The 19,024-nt window shown below is 54.6% G+C and overlaps 1 protein-coding gene across 2 annotated transcripts in view; it reads left to right on the top strand.

Moving 5' to 3' along the window:
* The window catches only part of CELSR1 (cadherin EGF LAG seven-pass G-type receptor 1), a 148,447-nt gene that overhangs the window by 86,573 nt on the left and 42,850 nt on the right, over nucleotides 1-19,024 (top strand). For both annotated transcript variants that reach the window (XM_070599889.1, XM_070599888.1), the window contains exons 6-9: nucleotides 12,867-13,024; nucleotides 14,128-14,291; nucleotides 14,833-14,958; nucleotides 16,838-17,004. In XM_070599889.1, coding sequence (XP_070455990.1) covers nucleotides 12,867-13,024; nucleotides 14,128-14,291; nucleotides 14,833-14,958; nucleotides 16,838-17,004 — 615 coding nt within the window. The remainder of the gene's footprint in view (nucleotides 1-12,866; nucleotides 13,025-14,127; nucleotides 14,292-14,832; nucleotides 14,959-16,837; nucleotides 17,005-19,024) is intronic.

The raw sequence follows: 19,024 nt of genomic DNA, 5'->3' as shown, positions 1-19,024 counted from the left end.
CGTGTTCCAGAGTGAGGACGGGGAGACAGAGATGGAGAGGGAGGGAGGAGAGGGGGAGGGCCCTGGGAGGAACAGAGATGCCTGTGCTACCTCGCCCCTCCCCACCCCTGCATCACACACTGGGCCAGGTGAAGGCAAATCTGTGTGGCTGTGTTCTTTGTCTGTAATAGAACCCAAAGAGCCTGTCCTTGGGTGTGTGTCCTGAAAGGTGGAAAATGACTGTTAGCGGAGGGTGATAAAAATATGCTTTTTTCCAAAACTGAGAATGGAAGCATTTATAATTGTCCGTTTTTATAAAAGTGGGTGCATAGTTCTCCCGTAGAATCCAAAGTACAGAAACTAACTTAGAAATTATTTACTAGAATATAGGGCCATCCATACACTGGAGTGTCACGCAGCGATGAAGGATAACGAGGTAGAGCTGTGTGTGTCCAGGTGGAAAGATCTCCAAGAATATTGTCAATAGATGAGGAAAGCCTGCTGACGGACGGGTTGTAGGGTGTATGTTTGTAAGAGCCTAATTTCAAACTTTCAGAAAAGTTGCAAGATTAAAACAAGAACTCCTATACCCTTCACCCAGATTCCCCAATTTCCCCATTTGCTTTATCTTTCTCCCCATACCAGCTCCGTCTCATCATCTTTCACCCCTGAGTTTTGGCCTCCCTCAATGAACCTACCTGTATCCGTTGTTACCGTGGTGAATGTCAGCTGTTTTCCAGTTCCATCCATCACTCTACGTCCACCAGTTGGCTTTCTACTCAAACAAGCAGAAAGAAGTAAAATCTTCCCTGTTTGTTTATGTCAGTGTGGCTTCATGAATTCCTATTTTATTCAATGGGCTATAATCTATTATTGTCATTAATTTAATGCTCAGGTTGTTTCCAGTTTGGCCCATATCTCAGATTTGGCTAAAAGGACAAAGGTATAAGAGCCAGCTATATAGCTCTGTCCCTTGGATATACCCCCATCATTTTTATTAGCTTTTCTTTACTTTTTGGCACAATAAGACCTGCCAGGCTTATTTTATACTTTTTCTGCCCCAGCCCTGGAGTCAGCCATTTATCCACAGAACCCTGGATTCTTTTAGTAAAGAATGGTATTTAGAAACCAAGATCCAGGTGCTAGGTGTGCTCATTGCTACTGGCGTGTGTCACTCCCAGTGTCTCTCATCAGGCAGAGCTAGGACACATGTATGTATGCATATATATGTGTGTATAGATATGTGTGCACATGCATATATACATACATACACCTACTGAAATTCATTTCTTCCTATCTCTACTTATTGAAAACCTTGAATTTCATTCCAACACTACAGAATTCATTCTAGTTTTTTCCCCTTCCATATCTGTAACTCTTTATCCACGAGAAACCTTGTTCCCATTACCCTTAATATAGTTATTTATTTTTTCAATCCATCATTATTTAAACAACTTCCCATCCCACCAGTCCATTGCCTCCTGGCTTGCCCTTGGCCCTGCCTTCCCCTCCATCCTTCTCAAGCAGCTTCAGCCTTGTGAGCTGCTGCCTTAGTTGCCTGGACTCTGCTGGATGACTCTAATAGGTGTTGGGAACAAGAGGCCATAATGGAGATTTGACTGAAGCATTCAATCATTCAGAAAAGGGAGGGAGGGGAATAGGAAGGAAGTTTGTTTAAAATTTTTAAAAATTTAAAGGGAATGAAAATACAAAGTACTGAAATATGGGGGATGCAGCTAAAGCAGTGCTGAGAGGGAAATTCATAGCACCAAATACTTAGGTTAGAAAAGAGGAAAATTCTCAAATCAGTAATCTAATCTCCCACCTCAAGAACCTCCAAAAAGAAGAGCAAAATAAACCCAAAGCAGGTAGGAGGAAGGAAACAATAAAGATAGCAGAAACCAGTGAAATTTCAAACAGGAAAATAACAGAGAAAAATCTATGAAACAAAGAGCTTTGGAAAGATCAATAACATTGACATACTTCTAGCAAGACTGATAAGAAAAGAAAGAGAAGACACAGGTTATCAATATCAGGAATAAGTTCTCAGTTCCTCAAAAAACAAATTACCATAATCACCCAATATGAAATAATTTGAATGACCGTATTACTAATAAGGAAATTGAATTTGTATTTTTAAAACTCCCAAAAATGAAATCTCCAGGCTCAGAAGGCTTCACTGGAGAATTCTACCAAATGTTTAAGGAATTACATCAATTCTATACATTCTCTTCCAGAACCTAGAAGAGGAAAGAACACTTCCCAGTTTGTTTTGTGATGTATTACCTTAATACCAAAACCAGGTGAAGACAGTGCAAAAAAAAGAAAACAGGCCAATATCTCTCATAAATATAGACATGACCCCTGTCCACACAGAAAACTGGACACAAATGTTCACAGCAGATATTTTCTTAACAGCCCCAAACTGGAAACAACCCAGATGACCTCAGTGGGTGAACGGCTAAACAGACCATGGTACCTCCATACTACGGAACTTGGAATGCTGCTCAGTGATTAGAAGTGAACTGTTAATACATGCAAAAGAGAAGTCGCTGAGCAGGAACAGCCAATCTCACATGCTTCTGTACTGTAGGATTCCATTTGTATAACATTCTTGACATGACAAAATGGTAGAACTGGAGAACAGATGAGTAGTTGCTGGGGTTGGGGTGGGGGCTGGAGGGAGTGGGTGTGGCTGTGAAAGAGCAACATGTGGGGTTCTGGTGGTGATGGAATGTTCTGCATCCTGACTGCACCGGCTATTGCAGGATGTTTACCATTGGTGGACCATTGGGTAAGGGTATGTTGGATCTCTGTTATTTTTTACAATTTCACATACATCTAAAATGATCTCAAAATAAAAAGCTTAATTCAAGGAACTTTGAAAGATATAGACTACAAATGTGTGCTGGCGTACCCATGACTTTTTCTGAAGGGTATCCTCCCTCCAAAAAAACAAAAAACAAACCCATCAACAGCATGGATCAGATAGCTGTTGCTAGGTCATAAACCACCCCAAAATGTGCTGTCTTAAAATATCAGATATTTATCATTCCTCATGATTCTGACAGGAGGCATTATCGTGGCTCTTTTTGTAAACAGTCTCCCATTCGGTGGATCCCTTTGGCAATAAGGTTGATGGGAAAGGAAGCGGCCTTCGTGTTCCTTTTATACCTTTCTGCGATGTTTTACGTGTTTCACATTTATTAAAGAACACAGCAGGAGTCATCTGGGTGATGGGATGATGAACCATTTTCACTTTCTTCTGTTAAATTTTCTATTTAAAAAATCATTTGACTTAAAGAAGGTACAAGATAAGGAAGCTAAACTTTTTTAAAGTTAGGGTAAGCTTTTGTGAAGTCCATCAAACCTTTGTGATGAAAGAGACAGTCAGCGGGGCGTGTCATTGTCCCCACGCTCTGCACTGTGGTCTCCTTAGCTTTGCTTTTCCCGCCGACAGAGTTGCAGATGGAAACTTGCCTCAGAGGAGAGTGGGGGGGATGTCCCTGCCGTGCTTGTTTCCTGCTGTACAGGTTCACCCCGTTAGAACCCGAGGCCCCAGTCTAGAGCGTGAGTCGTTTTGTGTTCTGCTTACCCGGCCACCTCTTGGGGACGGAACAGCCTCTGCTGTGTCTGCCCCGGTGGGTAGTCAGTAATATGGAATACCCGCGCTCCCATGACCAGCCCCATTCCCTTCACCTGTCGGGTCAGAGGGTAATATCTGCAACCGAATTAGCCTTCATCTGGGGCCTGGAATGTTCCGCACCTCCCTTGGCGATGAGCGGGGCCATGAGAAGAGCCTGATGAGCGGCCTCCGTGGGAGAGGCGAGGGCGCCGGGGCTGCTGGCGGCTGGGAGCTGGAACACAGCCACTGCTTCCTTTCCAAAACACGGCCTCGTCAGATGGCAAAGTCACCTGCTCTGGAAACATATTATTCTGAGGGACGAACGCAGCCCCGCCCTGGGGCTGTTGTTCCGGCCTGTGATGGAAAGTCGCCTGGAGGCCTGGGGCGCAGCGACCTCACGCCCGGCTCCCCGTCTGGCGGCGGCCTCTCTCCTCCACCTGGCGGCCGCCTCACACCCCGTCTGTCCCGGCTCGACCCTCTAATGCTTTGAAATGAAATGCAGTCCTTGCCCGCCAAGGCTGGCTGCCTTTCCTCGCCTCTGCTCCCACCCTGGGACGTGGACAGTCATGGCTGAGGTCCTCACGTCCGCCCTCCGAGGTGGAGGAAACTGAGGCCCAGAGTGAGGCAGTGGGGGCTGGGCTGGGCTGGACCAAGCCGTGGAACTCAGATCCGAGGGCTGCCATGTGCCCTCCTGCTGAGATGTCCCTCTCCCCACCTTCCCCTTTGCTTTTTCCAGCCCCTCTGTGCTTTCTCCCAACCAATTCAGCCCCCATTTCACTTTGTCACAGGATGCCAGCACGTCACCCTCAAGGCCTATGGACGGCTTGGCGGGGGATGGGGAGGCTGGTCAGAAAAGAGATGGAGCGAGGGCCAGACCCTGGGGGTCTGTGAGGGGCCAGAGAAGCTGAGGGTCCCTGGGAGTCTCTGCGCTGCTGTCCAGACTCTGGGGACAGAGAAGGGCTTGTTAGGATCCCAGCTGGAGAAGGCTGGGGCTTTGCAGGAGCGTGTGTGTGTGTGCACAAACGGGGGGGCCAGTGTGTGAATGTGCACACACGTGAGTGAGACTGCACAAGTGTGTGAGGGTGCGTGCACGTCTCTTGTGAGCCTTTCTCCCTTCATCTCAGGAGGCTTTTTGAAAAGAGCACCTGTGACCTGTAAATCCTCGTAGCCCAGAGTAACTTTGTCATTGCCGGAAGGAGTCTGGCCCTTCTCTCCTGGGACAGTGTGGACTGAGCCCAGAGTCCATCTCTACGGCCCCAGGTGCCCGGCCCCCATGCCAGTGCAGACGACCCCAGTGGGCTGCTGTTCAGGGGTGTCCCCTTCCACCTCTTGTCCAGCTGGAAGTAGCCAACTGTCAGATTTAGGATCCCACATGTGAAGGGACACGAGCTTCTCATGGGGTGCCTGTGGGTCCCAGTTTGTGCCAAGCAACTTCTCGTCTACAAATCCCCCAAGAGAAGGAATGCGTTCCCCCAGCTTTCTAAGACGGTGCTGTATAAATTTAAGGAACTCGATTCTGAGCCCTTCGCTTGTCACTGGAGAAAAGACCTCTTCTGAGAAAATCTGCATAAACTGCCTGGTTCCCAGAATGCCCGGGGAGCCTGCCAGGCTGGCGGCCACACAGTGGTCTCTGACCTGATGGCTGGGCCCAGGAGGGACAGCAGCTGACAGGCTCCCTCTTATGGACCCTGGGACCTTTTGTCTGGTGAAGGGCCAGGCCCAGGGAGGGCTGGCGCTGTGCCCCATGGATCTTTTCCGGAACAAAAGTCATCCCCACAGAGATCCCTGGGGCCGTTAGGAGATGCTCCTTTATGCACAGTGCCGAGCACACGGACAGTGCGAGGTGGAGCTGTGCCTGCAGCCCTCGGTTCTTCCAGTTCTGAGCATCTCGTGCGACCATCAGAAAAGCGTGGAGCTCCCACTGTATCTGTGCCGGAACTGTCGTGACCCCGGATTAACCACCTGCCTGAGAGACAGAGGCTTTGGTGTGTTGTTCTCTTTTTAAGAAACTCTAAGGTGACCAATTGGTTCGCGTCGTTGTTAAAAATCTTTTCTTTTTAAGGCTCCCAGAATAAGAAGAGTCGTTAGCACTTCCCGGCTGATTGAACGTGAAGGACACCGAAGCTGCGGGTCGCACTGCGCCCACGGCCGGGAGGAGAGCCCGTGAAGGCGCAGTCACGCAGGAGCTGCTGATCGCTCCTTTTTTCTTTAAGGCTGTGCGAAAAGAAGTCCTGTCATTTTATTGTAGGAAAATATTAAGACAGCAGAAATCTAGGGAGGACAGCCGTTTGCACACTTTCTGGCTTTTCTTCTTGTCTTTTTTGCTGATGGCACGGCAGCAGCAAGCTCTTGTGGGATGGCCCTCATGGCTGGCACGGGCCGAGGCCTCCCCGTGCCTTGTGCATTTAATTCCCCCAGGGTGGTGCCATTTTTGCCCCCATTTTACAGATGAGTCCTCATGTGCAGTGAAGTCAAGTGACTTTCCTAAGTGGGGTCAAGATGTGGAGTCTTGGCCTTTGGGAGGTGATGCTCGCTGGAGGCTGTGGACACTGCTGTCCTGTGTCCCTGCTGGCCTTATCCCCTCACAGCTGGGCCCCTCCATTTGCGTGACAGCCCAGCCAGCCCGGCATCAGGCTCTCTGCAAAGGGGTTCAGATCTACTCTTCCATTTTGTCCCACGTGACCCTAGACCTGGTAGCTAGGAGCTTACCCACTCTCTGGAAGAGGCTGCACAGGCTCGGAGCGGTCTCTACCCTGCCCCGGGTCACAGGCAGGTGAGGGGTCGGGAGCACCTGCACCCCTCTCAGCCGGAGCCGCGCACGGGATAACTCGGAGCTGTCCGCCCTCTCTGGCGGCTGGTAAGTGGCCTGATGGCCCAATCTGGCTTCCATGCAGTGGTTTGCTGCCCACACCCTAAGAGAGTTGCTGTGTCCTTCCCAGGATATAGGTTTCCAATGTCTTAAAGGAAGAAGGTCAAGAAAGATCTGGGCTTTTATTGTCCTTAATGTTAAACTCAAGAGAAGTAAGTATTTTTACAGCTTAGTTTTGGGGAGCACTGAGCTTCTGCTGGGAACCTAGTTGACTGAAGGAGGCAAAGTGACTTTTCAGTGCTGCTGAACAGGCCCCGACCCCGATTGCAGATGCAGGTGGAACGGGGGAATGAGGTGTTCTCCAGAACCCCTGCAGGCCCTGGGCCGCCCGTGACAGCCACAGCTCCGCAGCCCCACACTGAGAGGCAGCCCGGTCCTCACTGATGAGCCGTTTCGTCCTGTGGATTCTGTGTGGAGTTCTGGCCGGTTTCACTGCCCTGGAGAAGCCGGTCTGGTCAGTGTAGCTCTTACCTCGCAGCCGATCTGGAGTGCAGGTGAATCTGACAGACATGGCGTCCGTTCGTCCTGCCCCAGTGTGGCCGAGCCCTGTCCCGGGCCCTGGGGTTCAGTGTGAGTGGGCAGGTGAGGTCCTTGCTGCAGGGACCTGCGTTATTTGGGGTGGGTGTAGCGGGGACAAGGCAGTCAAGATGAGGAAGATGGAGCCAGGTAAGTGCCTCGAGAAGACTCAGGGGTGAGTGACAGCAAGTGGCTGGAGCTCCAGGGTGAACTGTCGTCCCCTACCCTGTCCTTCCTGCGTTCCTTCTCTGGCTCTTTCTCCTATGGCGTTGAGGGTGAATCCCTCCATACATGGGGTGTAGACTGGTCAGCAGGTCACCATCATGGGGTCCCAAACACCTGAGTGGAGGCCTGACCAGAGAGCAGGGTCCTGGGAGGGGCCTGGCCTGCCTGGAGCGCAGGAGGGAAGCTGAGGCTCAGGGAGTGGTCTCCGCTGGAGCGTGTCCTCTTACCTGCCGGCCGTGTGGGAGCTCCTCCCAGGCCCAGCCTGGTCTCCGGGGAGACCGCACTGGGTGTGGTGTCAGAGTTCCAATGAAGTCCTGCTGGAGGCTCCTGGGGAATCGGTTTGGATCCTAGAAGCGTGTGTCTGTCTGGATGCTTTCTCCTTGTGACCCTGTCCACCCAAGTGGCTTCGGAGAAATGCCCTGCCTGCTTCCGAGGGAGGGCTTGCCGCCTCTGTGCCAGGACTGGCTGGGTCTTGTCCACATTTCCGGGGGCCGCTGCCATCTGGAGGGCTGTGTTTGGCAAGCCCACACGTCAGGTGTGAACCCCACTGAGTTTGAGAAGTGACAGCACAGTACGTGTTCGAGGCTGCATTTTGACTCTTTGTGACATTCCTAAGGTCCAGCCATCTGTGAATTCTTCGATATGAATGTCGGTTAATCGTTTGTGACACAGAGCGTCAATCTGTTTCTTTCCCAAGACTTCCCTCTCCTGGTGTCTGGTTTCGAGGCCCACCCCGCCTTCCCCCATCCAGCGTTTGAAATCGAGCCCCCATCAGCCTCCCCGATGAGGAATTGTTTGCAGCAGGTTAAAAGGCTGTAGAAATGTGAGCGCTTCATAAGGACCAGACGCCTTTGTGCACGCAGTCTCCACGGGCTGCTTTAGAGCGTCTTGAGTGGAAGCGCACGGGGAGAACCCGCGCAGAGAGAGGAACGTAAGTTGAAGGGAAAAAAAAAAGGGGGCAGACCCCAAGTGATGCCTTCTGACTGATTTACCGAGAATCTGGAACCTGGATATGCACGGATTTGCAGAGCTTGTTGCTTTTGGGTTCCCCTTGAAGTGCGTGGCGGGCCTTTAGGTGTTTTCTTAGAGGGTGGCAGGGCTGAGCATGGTGGCTGTGTCCTCACTGGCCCCGTTTCCACCTGCCCCAGGGCAAGTTCTGTGAGGGCAGTCTGTGAGCACGGAGGGGAGTAGACGTCACCAACCTCAGGCCCTGTGGCTGGTGGGCGCCTCCAGTTTGTGTGTCTTGCGCCTGCTTCCCTCGGCCTCTGAGTGTCCAGGCCTGGCTGCTTCCAGGGGACAGTCCAGGGTAGGTGGGGGCAGGGGGTCCTCTAGGCCTGGCCAGCAGCCCAACAAAGCCCAGCCAAGCCCGAGGAGTGAAGGCTCAGGGGCGTTGGCCTTCGCCATTCTGTGTCCAGCGCCCCTCTGACGTGAGAATTGAGAAAGTGCTCATCTGTCGCCATGTAGCCCCTTTATTCGCATGCTGTCTTTTTCTTTTGGGCAGATGTGTGGCAGGCTTTAAAAATCCTCCTTAGAAATATTTGGGAGCAGTTCCTTTTCTTTTGCTCTTTATTCTTTGTTCCTCCCCAGCCGCGCCAGGAAAGCCATGGCGCGCTTTCCCATCGGCCCTCGCCAAATCTCAATGTTGGCGCTCAGAATGAACAGCTGAAATCACTTTGTCTTCCTTAGACACGGGAGGTGGACACGCAGAAGGAAGCCTGGCTCTGCCACCGTCTCCCGGTTTCTTTCCCACTGAATTCTCATTCTGCGTGCTGGCCGTACATCGTGAGATGTGCTGTCTTCCCTTGACAAAAGCAGACAACCTGAGCCCGAATGAGTACACCTGCTGGTGTCTTCGTTTCACGCCTCCCTCCCAATTCAGGCTGCTGTGGAGTTGCATATGTACCACTCACCCCTGATGGAGAACTTTCACTCCTCTTGCTGCATTTTATTGCTTGTGACAATTTGACAGGACGGCCACATGATGTGTTTTATTCCCATTTTACAGATGAAAGTGGGGAAGGAGCTTCCCAAAGGTTATCCAGGTAGGGAGTGGCCAGGGGGTTGAGAATGGTGGGTGCCCATCCAGACAACTTTCTTTTTTTCTTATTGAGGTGAAATTCACACAACATAGAATTAACCATTTAAAGTGAACAATTTAGTGGCATTCAGTGCATTCACAATATTGTGCAACCATCACCTCTGTCTATATGTAAAATATTTTCATCACCCATTAGCAGTCACTCCCAGTTTCCTCCAGTCCCTGCCTCCCAGCCCTGGGAGTCACCAGTCTACTTTCTGCCTATGGATTTGCCTATTCTGGACATTTCAAATAAATAGAATCATGCAATGTGTATGTGGCCTCTTGTGACAGCCTCCTTTCACTGAGTGTAATGTTTTGGAGGTTCAGCCACGTAGGATGTCCCAGTACGTCATTCCTTCTTACGGCTATGTAACGTTCCGTTGATGGAGAGACCACATTGTGTTTCTCCGTTCGTCTTGGGATGGACGTGTGGATTGTTGCGCCTTTAGGCTGTCATGGGTGCTGCTGCTGTGAGCATTTGTGAGCGAGTTGTTATTCGAGTGCCTGTTTTCAGTTCTCTTGGGTGTACACCTGCGAGTGGAGTGGCTGGGTCAGGTGGCAGCTCCCTGTTGACTCTCATGAACCCCATCTGCGCATGTTGAGTCAGCTGCAGCCTCGTTTTCCTGTTGCCCACAGCCTTCCCCCAAGCTGCCCTTGTGCTCTCCTGGTGCTGTTGACCACATGGGGTAGTTGGTGCGAGTCAAGCAGACTGGCCAGGATGTGGGCTGCTGCTTCTGGGGCGGCCCTGGAAGGGGTGGAGTGGCGGGTGCCCCGTGAAGCAGGCAGCAGGCCCTCAGCGTCATGCCTTCTCCCCAGTGCTTCCCTGTGTGTCTCCCCTGCTGGTCCTTCCAGTTCTTGCTCTGAGAATGCTCAGTTCTGCGGCCAACGGGCCATCGCTTTTGACTCAAAAGCCGGTGGACCCGGGAGTAGGAATCCAGAGGCAGGTGTCGGGCGATCTGATCAGAGGCTGTTTTTCTAGAAGCCGCACTTGCCGCTTTGGGGAAGGAAAGCCGGGCTCTGCAGTCTGTCTTAAGGGGGCTGTCTCAAGTCCGTAAATGCTGCTCTAAGTAGAAATGTTGATTGTTTTTTGTCTTCGCCTCCAGTTTTCCTTTTCCTCGCCGTTTTTGCTTAAATCCCGTAGCTCTGAGCCATTGATGATGAGCAGCAATTTACAATGACTGCAGTTGTGTAAACAGCAGCTTCGTTCCAATACGGCTTGCCAAGCAGAACTGCTGTTTATGTCCTTGCTCTGGAAGCCTCGCACCCATCCCCGAAAATGTAAATTATAAGTTGTAGAGATAATATGGGGCTCGCACAGCTCGGGGATGGTTCTTTCCCCGGGGTTGCACCTAACACGTAAGCATCCCATAATAGGCTTGCACATGTTTTCCAAAGCGGGCGGCTGATACAGAGTGAGAAAACATTATTTTTTATACCCATGAAATTGCTACTTAGCCGAAGGTGAAATCTTGTGGGATGTAGCATATCAGGCCTGTGATCTCACCGACTGATGTAGAAGAAAATGGAAAAGATTATCCGTGACTTAGGAGACCGGGCGGTGCGCACAGGCCTCCCTTGGATTTGCCTAAGAAGGGCTCTCGGGAGACTCCTGTATCTTATGTTGACGTCACCCTCAAAGTCCCTATAATGCAGAGAGGATGTGTATTCTAATATTAAATCCTTATCTTGTAGACAGAGAAGCTGAGGTAGAGCGATGGGGCTCGTCTAGGTCAGATGGTTGGCCAAGGGGGAGCAGAAGGCTCGGCTGGGGTCGCCACGTACAGCAGTGTAGGCTGTGCACTGCCCAACTCCAGGAGGCACCACCGGGGTGAACAGGGACCTCTGGAGCCCCACAGCTCGGCCTCTTTGCTGAGCTTCTCTTACCAGTAGCTGTGTCCTGCCCTCCAGCCCAGTGTCCCCAATCGAATGGATACTTCTTCGTTCCTATTCAAAGCTGAAGATTTCTTTCTGGATGAACTATGTAGTTGTTAAACTCTCTATGTTTTTGCAACTACTTATTACCTATTCTATTATAAAGAAGCTAAAATTGCATCGTGTTATAAGCTCAAACTGACCCCAGAGCTTTCAAGTGGGAACAGAGTCCGTGGTCTCCAGGGGGAAAGGGAAGGGCTGGGAGCCGCCGCGCGTGCCGACCGTGCGGCCTGGTGGCCCTTCCCACGGGCCATCTGGGTGGATCTGTAATGTCTGGGATGCGGGTCTTGTTGTCCAGGTTGTGCAGCTGGGAAGGAAGTTCCATTGCCCGGCCCAGCCCGGCCCTCTGGCTCCTGCGCGTTTCTGGAACTTTGAGGCCTGCACGCTGATGTCACATGGTCGGCGTGCACAGGCTCTGCGTGTCCTGCCAGAAGGACGTCCTGGGGCTGTCTGGGTGGACGTGCTCAGTGTCCTCGAGGGGCAGGCCAGGAGACCGGGCAGGGATGCCCCGAGCCAGGGGCAGTTCTCCCTGGGTGATGAGGGCTAGTCCCTGGACGCAAACCACAGCTTCTTCAGGAAGGGAACCTGTGCCTTCTGGAAGGGAGCAGATCTCCCCCAAGTCACTAGCCCCAGAAGGAATTCTTATACCCTGCCCTGGGCGGGGAGATGGTGTGTGTGAGACCCACAGGGACAGCTGGGCGTGGGGAGAAGCTCAGGAGGAAGGTGGGGCGTGGTCTGTCTGGGGGCACAGAGGGTGGTCAACTTCAGGCCAGCAAAGGAGGGTCATCCAGGGCGAGGAAAGGCACAGGCCAGGAGTGACCATGAGTACCTGCGGGTCACCAGCCTCCTGGCCTGGACAGGAGCCCCGTGCCATGTGGGGGAGACGCAGGGGTGGTCTGCGGGCCAGGCAGTGGCGTCCTAGTGTCCCTACTCTGGGAGCTTTGGGACTGGGGGCAGGAACCTGGTCAGGAGGTGCAGGGAAACTTGGATGCACAGGCGGAAGTGGGTGTTCAGAAGGAGGGGCCCGGGCTCTGGTGCCGGCTGCCGTACCAAAATACCACAAACTTGGGGGGCTTCAAACAACAGAAATGGATTTTCTCCCAGTTCTGGAGGCCACAAGTCCCGGAGCAAGGTGTGGGTGGGGCCGCGCTCCCTCTGGAGGCTCCAGGGGAGGGTCCTTCCGGCCTCCTCCGGCCGCTGGTGGTACCGGCCATCCTTGAGCTCCTTGGCTTGTAGACAGGTCGCTCTGGTCTCTGCCCCAGTTGTCACGCAGTGGTCTCCCTGTGTGTCTCTGTGTCTGTGTCTTCTTATAAGGACACGATCGTGTTGAATTAGGGCCACCCTACTGCAGTACGACCTCATGTTAAGTAACTATAGTGACAACAACCCTATTTCTAAATAAGGTCACATTCTGAGGTTCGAGAAGGACGTAGTTGTATTTTAGATTGTTAACCCAGTGCAGCTGGTTTTGGGGACTAATCTAAAATGAGCCTGGGGGAGCTTCTTGCCCCTCAGACACGCCCCGCCCTCCCGCGTCCTTCTCCCTCCTTGGGCAGGGGGGCGTGCGCAGGGGCCGCTGAATCTGCCGAGGGCGCTGGTGGGAGGACGCACTGACGCCCCCTGTGCTTGTCTTCCAACAGCCCAACATTGGCCGCCTGGGCCTGCCCCACGGGCCGTCGGGAGAGAAGGTGGCTGTGGTGACGGTGGACGACTGTGACACTGCCGTGGCCGTGCGCTTTGGCAGCCTCGTCGGGAACTACAGCTGCGCTGCCCAGGGCACTCAGAGTGGCTCCAAGAAGTGAGCATCCCGGGAGGAGAGGCCCCTGTGCATCCACCCCCACGGCCACCGCTCCAAAAGGGGTCGCCCAGGGCAGGAACCCAACATAGAGCCCCTGGGCCCGGTGCTCTGGCAGCCCCAATCCGGGCTGGAGTCAGATTCCCTCCTCTTCCCTCTGACACGTTAGAACCTTCTAGAGTGTGTCCTCTTAGCTGCATCTGCCAAAGTAGTGGACAAACCAGCCGCAGGGTTGTGACGGCCGGCTTGCTGACCCCAGAGACTGTCCTCACTCAGTCTCCACGGGACACCGGCCCCATTCCAGCAAGCGCCGGTCTCGGTGGTTCCATGTTGAGTTGTGATCCTTCTCTGTTAGATTGGAGGGGCTGTGTCACCCTGCTGACCGGGAGGTTTCTTAGGGCTCGTCCTCCCTCAGGAGCAAAGAAATGCTGACATAGACCTTGTGGCTCTTCTCGTGTTTCTGGTGTTGTGACGCCAGCCTCAAAAGCCGGAGCGAAGGTCGCTGGACTAATTTCTGATTGTGTTTTGGTGGGATATTTAATAAGCTTTTTGACGACCCCGGTTAGATGAACCTGATCTATCCTGGGCATCTGGTGTGGCCTTGGGATGGTCACACACCTGTTTTGGAGGATTCTCCCGGCTAGCTGTGATGGACGGGGATGGTGCCCCTTTTACTGATGAGAAAGCTATGCCCTGGAGAGTTTAGATGCCTTGCCTGAGGCCCCGTGGCTGCTCCTCGGAACCAGGGTTCTGGTTTGCTGGGACCTCCCTTCCAGGGCGTCAGAGGCTGGAGGAAGGCAGAGCCACTGTTTGGGACTGACCCCTGCTCACCGGGCCGCATGTCCTGTGTCTGTGTGGACTGGCCCAGCCTCTGATGCAGGAGCCAGGAAACCGAGGCACAGAGAGGCGTGAACGCCGGTGGTGGATCCACTTTTTGCGTGCTGACCTGTTGGCCGTCTGCCCGCCTGGCTCCCCGTTTGGTTATTGACATTCAAGATGACAAGCGTGTCCAGTGGCAGAGTCCACTGTGATGTCACGGCAGCACTGGGGCCCTGAGTTCACCTCTCGCTGCCCGGACGTCACAGAGGTCGGTTTTGCCTCCCCAGGTCCCTGGATCTGACGGGCCCGCTGCTCCTGGGGGGCGTCCCCAACCTGCCTGAAGACTTCCCGGTGCACAACCAGCAGTTTGTGGGCTGCATGCGGAACCTGTCCATCGATGGCAGGAACGTGGACATGGCTGCCTTCATCGCCAACAATGGCACCAGGGCAGGTACAGCGTGACGGCCAGCGTGTCGTGGGGCTGCAGCAATGGTGCCTGGCTGGGCCTCAGTGGCCACGCAGGGGAGGGCCACCTCTGCATCCCGGGCAGTGACATTTTCCTACAATCGAGCCTGTGTACACCCAGCTGCAGGCCTCCAGGAGGGGAGCCCAGGCTCACGGGCGGCTGCTCTTGGGGTCTGGGAGTTCTGCAGTGTGGGGTGGCAGTGATGCCGCTGGGCTAGCCGGCCACCAATCCTGAGGCACTCAATCCCAGGGTCTTGAGCATGTCACCAGACGCCCCGGCCAGCTGGCAGGATGGCCCAGAGGCCCAGAGTCTCTGGACATGGGCATTGCCTTCTGTGCCATTTCAGGTCTGACGTTCCGATGGCTGCCGGAGGGTCCTGGGCCTGCCCACCTTCCCTCTGGCTGTTGTTCGCGGGCTCAGTCTTCCTCCAGCGTGGGTCGGTGTTGGGAAACAGCAGCAGATCCCCCTGCGTCACCATCTGCTTGTGTTTCCCACTCCGAGACCACGCCATGCTCTCTGTTTCCAGGCTGCGTCGCACAGAGGAACTTCTGCAACGGGACCTGGTGTCAGAACGGGGGCACCTGTGTCAGCAGGTGGAACACGTACCTCTGTGAGTGCCCACTGCGTTTCGGCGGGAAGAACTGTGAGCAAGGTGAGTGCCTGGCGTGGACGCGTTGCCGTCAGGTGCTGGGTGTCTGGGACCCCTCGTGTGGGGCTCCGTGTCCAGGGCCAGCAGCCTCTGGTGGCCCATGTCCCCCCAGGCATGGGGGAAGTGGGAGCACGCACAGGGCCTGGGCTGGGGTGAGAGGCTGAGGGGGCTCGTGGGGGCACCACAACAGGTGAGCTTGGAGCAGAGGTGGGTGTCAGGGAGGGGTCTGCAGGATTCGACACCTGATCTGAGCAGGGCCAGCATGAGGTCGGGAGCCCACAGGCACACTGAGCCCTCAAAGGGCAATTCCCCAGGCCCAGGACCACCCAGGCCCCCTCCTCGCATCCTAGAGGGCCCTCAGCTGGTTGCTTCCCCACGGGACTGTGCTGTGGGCATCAAAGGCAGAGCCTCAGCTCCCCCTCCCCACCCCCGCGTCTAGTCTGCAGTTACAGACACTGGCAGCTTTTAAACATTTCATTTCTTTTGAAGCAAAACAACATTAATTAAGTATCATCATTTTAAAAATCATTGAAGAAGCTCTTTAAAATTAAGGTACACTGAAATTTTAGATAGGGGTAGATTGAAGCCAGGTAAGTTTGGGCATGCTCCCTGACCCACCTCTGGAGATGCCCAGTGCTCGTTAGCAGGTTGATGGCCCTGAGAAGTCCCGCCCTGGGGTCACCCACTGGCCCCAAAAGCACGGGAATAGGTTGGGGCCCCTTTCAAGGCCCCGTGGGTCTGTTTTCCGGGCAGCAGGTGGGCCAAGCTCCTTGGGGCCCTGTGGACAGTTAGGCCCAGCCCCAGCTGACAGGCGTGTGCAGGAAGCTCAGGCGGCAGGGAGGAGGCGGCAGGCCTGGGTGGACACAGCGCCGGGCGGGGCCGCCCACACCCAGAGTTCCTGTTATGGAGGCCGGGAGTCCCGGCCATGGCTGTGCCAGAGAAAACAGCTGCCAGGGTTTGGGTTCAAAAGAGCAGGAAACAGATGCCCGGTGCTCACAAGGCTAGTTACCCCCAAAAGCAGCCCCAGCTGGGTGCCCTGTGCCATTGGCCTCCTCTTTAACTCCTCATCATGAGGACCATGCAGTCCCACCTGGAGGAATTCGGGTGAGGTTCTGGGGTGGGCCCCTGCCTGTGGTACGCAGGAGTCTGGAGGCAAAATGACGAAGTTGGTTTGCCTCCACATCCTGCCTGCCTAGTGGCCTGTCTGGCACTCACAGTTTTTCCAGTTGTAACAGACTAGGTGAGGCTGTTGGTCCCCTATTACCACCTCCCCAGTCCTCCCAAACCATCTGGCGGCCCTCGGCTGGTCAGCAGCCTTCTCACCTCTGGGCCCATCACGTGGAGCAGAGAAACAGGCCTGTGTGCCTGGGGGTCGGAAACCCCCCAGACACCAGCCGATGGCGGGTCAGGCTGCAGGGTTAGGAGCATATGCTGTCCCACCAGGAGACCGTCCTCCGTACTACAGCCCCTGCTCCGGCTCCTGGGCTCCCCACCTGGCAGGTGTGGGGTGGGACAAGCAGGCTGGGCTCACAGGGGCCCCCAGCATCCTCGTCTACTGAGCCCGGGGTCCCGAGCTGTCCCACTCTGCCTCCCGTCCAGCTTGAGTGCCCCTTGCCAGGCCCTGGCCACAGCTGGGAACCTACAGGCTTCGGCCTCGCTCCTCAGGGAGGTGGCACGTGTCCCAGGGCATGGGCTTCTGCAGAGCCCACGGCTCTTGGATTCAGAGGGCTCGATGCTATACCCGTGGAAGTCTGAGACCGGCCTTTGCATTAAAATACTAAAGGCCAGGAGTTCTTCCCTCCCCCCTCCCTGGGAGCCTGTCCCTGAAAAAGATCCTCAGAGGCCGCCTGATTTCCAGAGGCCCCCATGTCTGTGTCCACAGTCATGCCTCACCCCCAGCGCTTCAGTGGGGAGAGCATCGTGTCCTGGAGCGACCTGGACATCACCATCTCCGTGCCCTGGTACCTGGGGCTCATGTTCCGGACCAGGAAGGAGGACGGCGTGCTGATGGAGGCCACGGCAGGCATGTCCTCCAGGCTCCATCTCCAGGTGAGCGAGAGCCACATCCACCCTGGGCACCCACCGGGCCCGTATGCGCCTGAGTGATAACCAGAGTGCTCGGCATCTCGGCCCCAGAAGCACGGGCTTCTCAGTGCACCCACAGAGGGAGCCTCCCCGCCTCGCCACCCCACTCCCCACACCGGCCTGGTGGGTCCCTGGTGTGAAGAAGAAAGGGGACGTGAGTGTGCAGGGAACATGAGCGTGCTTTCTGCGCTAGCACAGTCGTGGCCTTCATAACAGGGAAGAGTACAGAGGAGGCAGCCTGCAGCTCCACAGTCCCTTGGGGGTTTGTTTCCAGCCTTTTCTTTCTTCCTTTATGCCTGGAGAAGGAGTGAGTGTGGGCCTGGGCAGACCCTGTGGCCCAGCTCCTCCACAGCAAAACTCCCAAGGGGTGGTGTAGACGGGAGCTCAGGTCCCCGGCATTTCAGAACCAAAGGAGGCTGGAGCACCGCTACATGGAAATGACCGGCCTCCATCAATTGTGGTTGAGAGTGCTCTGGCGTGCTATCTCCAGGACGTTGCACCCAGCTAGAAGCTTCAAAAATAATCTTCCTAAAAATTGAATCACCTTAGATGTGTGTTCTGTTAATTGCTTTGGTCTTTACTGTTTGTTTATTGAAAACATTGGATAAGCGATGGAGTTCCTAAAACCTTTTAAAAGATTATTTTAATGCACTGTCTCCCCTAGTGTTTTGCGTCACAAATAGTTCCCCTTGCGTCTTCCCAGCCCTGTGGGTATTTCAAGAGGAAACAATAAGTGAGTTTAATTTGTGAAACTCTCCGGGCTGCCCTTCTGCCTCCAGCTGTCTCTCCCCAGGCCAGGGGGCAGTTCTCACCCTCGCTGTCACCTGGGGTTTTGAGAAGTTGAGCCTGGAGACTCTGCTTCAGCCGCAGGGACCTCGGCGCTGGGGCAGGCTTGCCCAGCCAGGCCCTGGGCTGAGAGCTCGTCCTGGCCTCGCATCCCTTGGCGCTTCCTTGTCTGCAGTGACAGCAGGAACAGAATGTTCTTGCGTAAACCCTGCCACCTCTGAACCCTGTCTGCTGGGGGATCGCTCCAGGCAGTCTCCCTCCTGGAAGGTCCACTTTATGGCTCTTCTTAGACCTGCTTTGCCATCCCGACATGGCAGTGGCCTGAGGGGATCGTGCCCGAGCAAGATGCTCCCATAACCACATTGTTCTTTCCTATCTTTCTGCCAGACTTTCCTCCAAGTATGTATACGTGTGTGTGCATGTCTGTGTATGCATGTGTCTGTGCGCGTGTGTGTCTGCGTGCGCATGTCTCTGTGCACGTGTGAATGAGATGGACGTGGGCGCACACCGGCTCAGGGAGCAGCACCAGCTTCCTTCACGCAGGTTCTTCTTTATCTTCAGAGTGAGCCAGAGGCCCCTCCCTCCTCCGTCCGTGCAGCACGTGAAGTTTCTGCCCCTAGACCAGCCTGCTCAGGGCCAGGCCACACCTGAACACACTGCTGTCATCCCAGGACAGCCTGCTCCAGGTGTAACGGCTCCCACGGTCGGAAAGGTCCTCCTGGAGGTAGCTCTGGTCCCCTCTGACGTAGTCCTCATGTCCTCACCGAGCTGTGCAGCATTTCTTTTCACTCTCGTGGGCGCTGGGACTTCTTACGCTGCCCAGCGCAGAGCAGACTCAATTCCCAGACAGGGCAGGCTGTGCTGAGGTCAGAGACGGTCAGAGGTGAGATGGACCTTACGGAGCATCTGCTCCAATCTCTCATTTTTTCACGGAGGAAACTGAGGCCTAGAGACTCTGAGCTCTGGGTCCCATAGTTCATTCATCACCCGGGTCCTGCAATGTCCACAGGACCCTCTCCCTTCGCCCCTGCCGGCCGTGCATCTGGAAGCACTTCTGTGTGGCAGGGACAGAGGGAGAGGACAGAGGTGCTGCCCAGCGTTCCCTGTAAGCTCCCTGTTGGAGGTCAGCAGGGCAGGACCCTGAGGGCTCCTGGTGTGCTGGCAGGCCCCAGACTTGTCAACAGATCAGTTAGGACAG

This window comes from Equus przewalskii, chromosome 29 (assembly GCF_037783145.1).
Source record: "Equus przewalskii isolate Varuska chromosome 29, EquPr2, whole genome shotgun sequence".
Lineage (NCBI taxonomy): Eukaryota > Metazoa > Chordata > Mammalia > Perissodactyla > Equidae > Equus > Equus przewalskii.
Note: the sequence above shows the minus strand (reverse complement) of the source record. Positions and strands in the feature narration are given on the sequence as shown.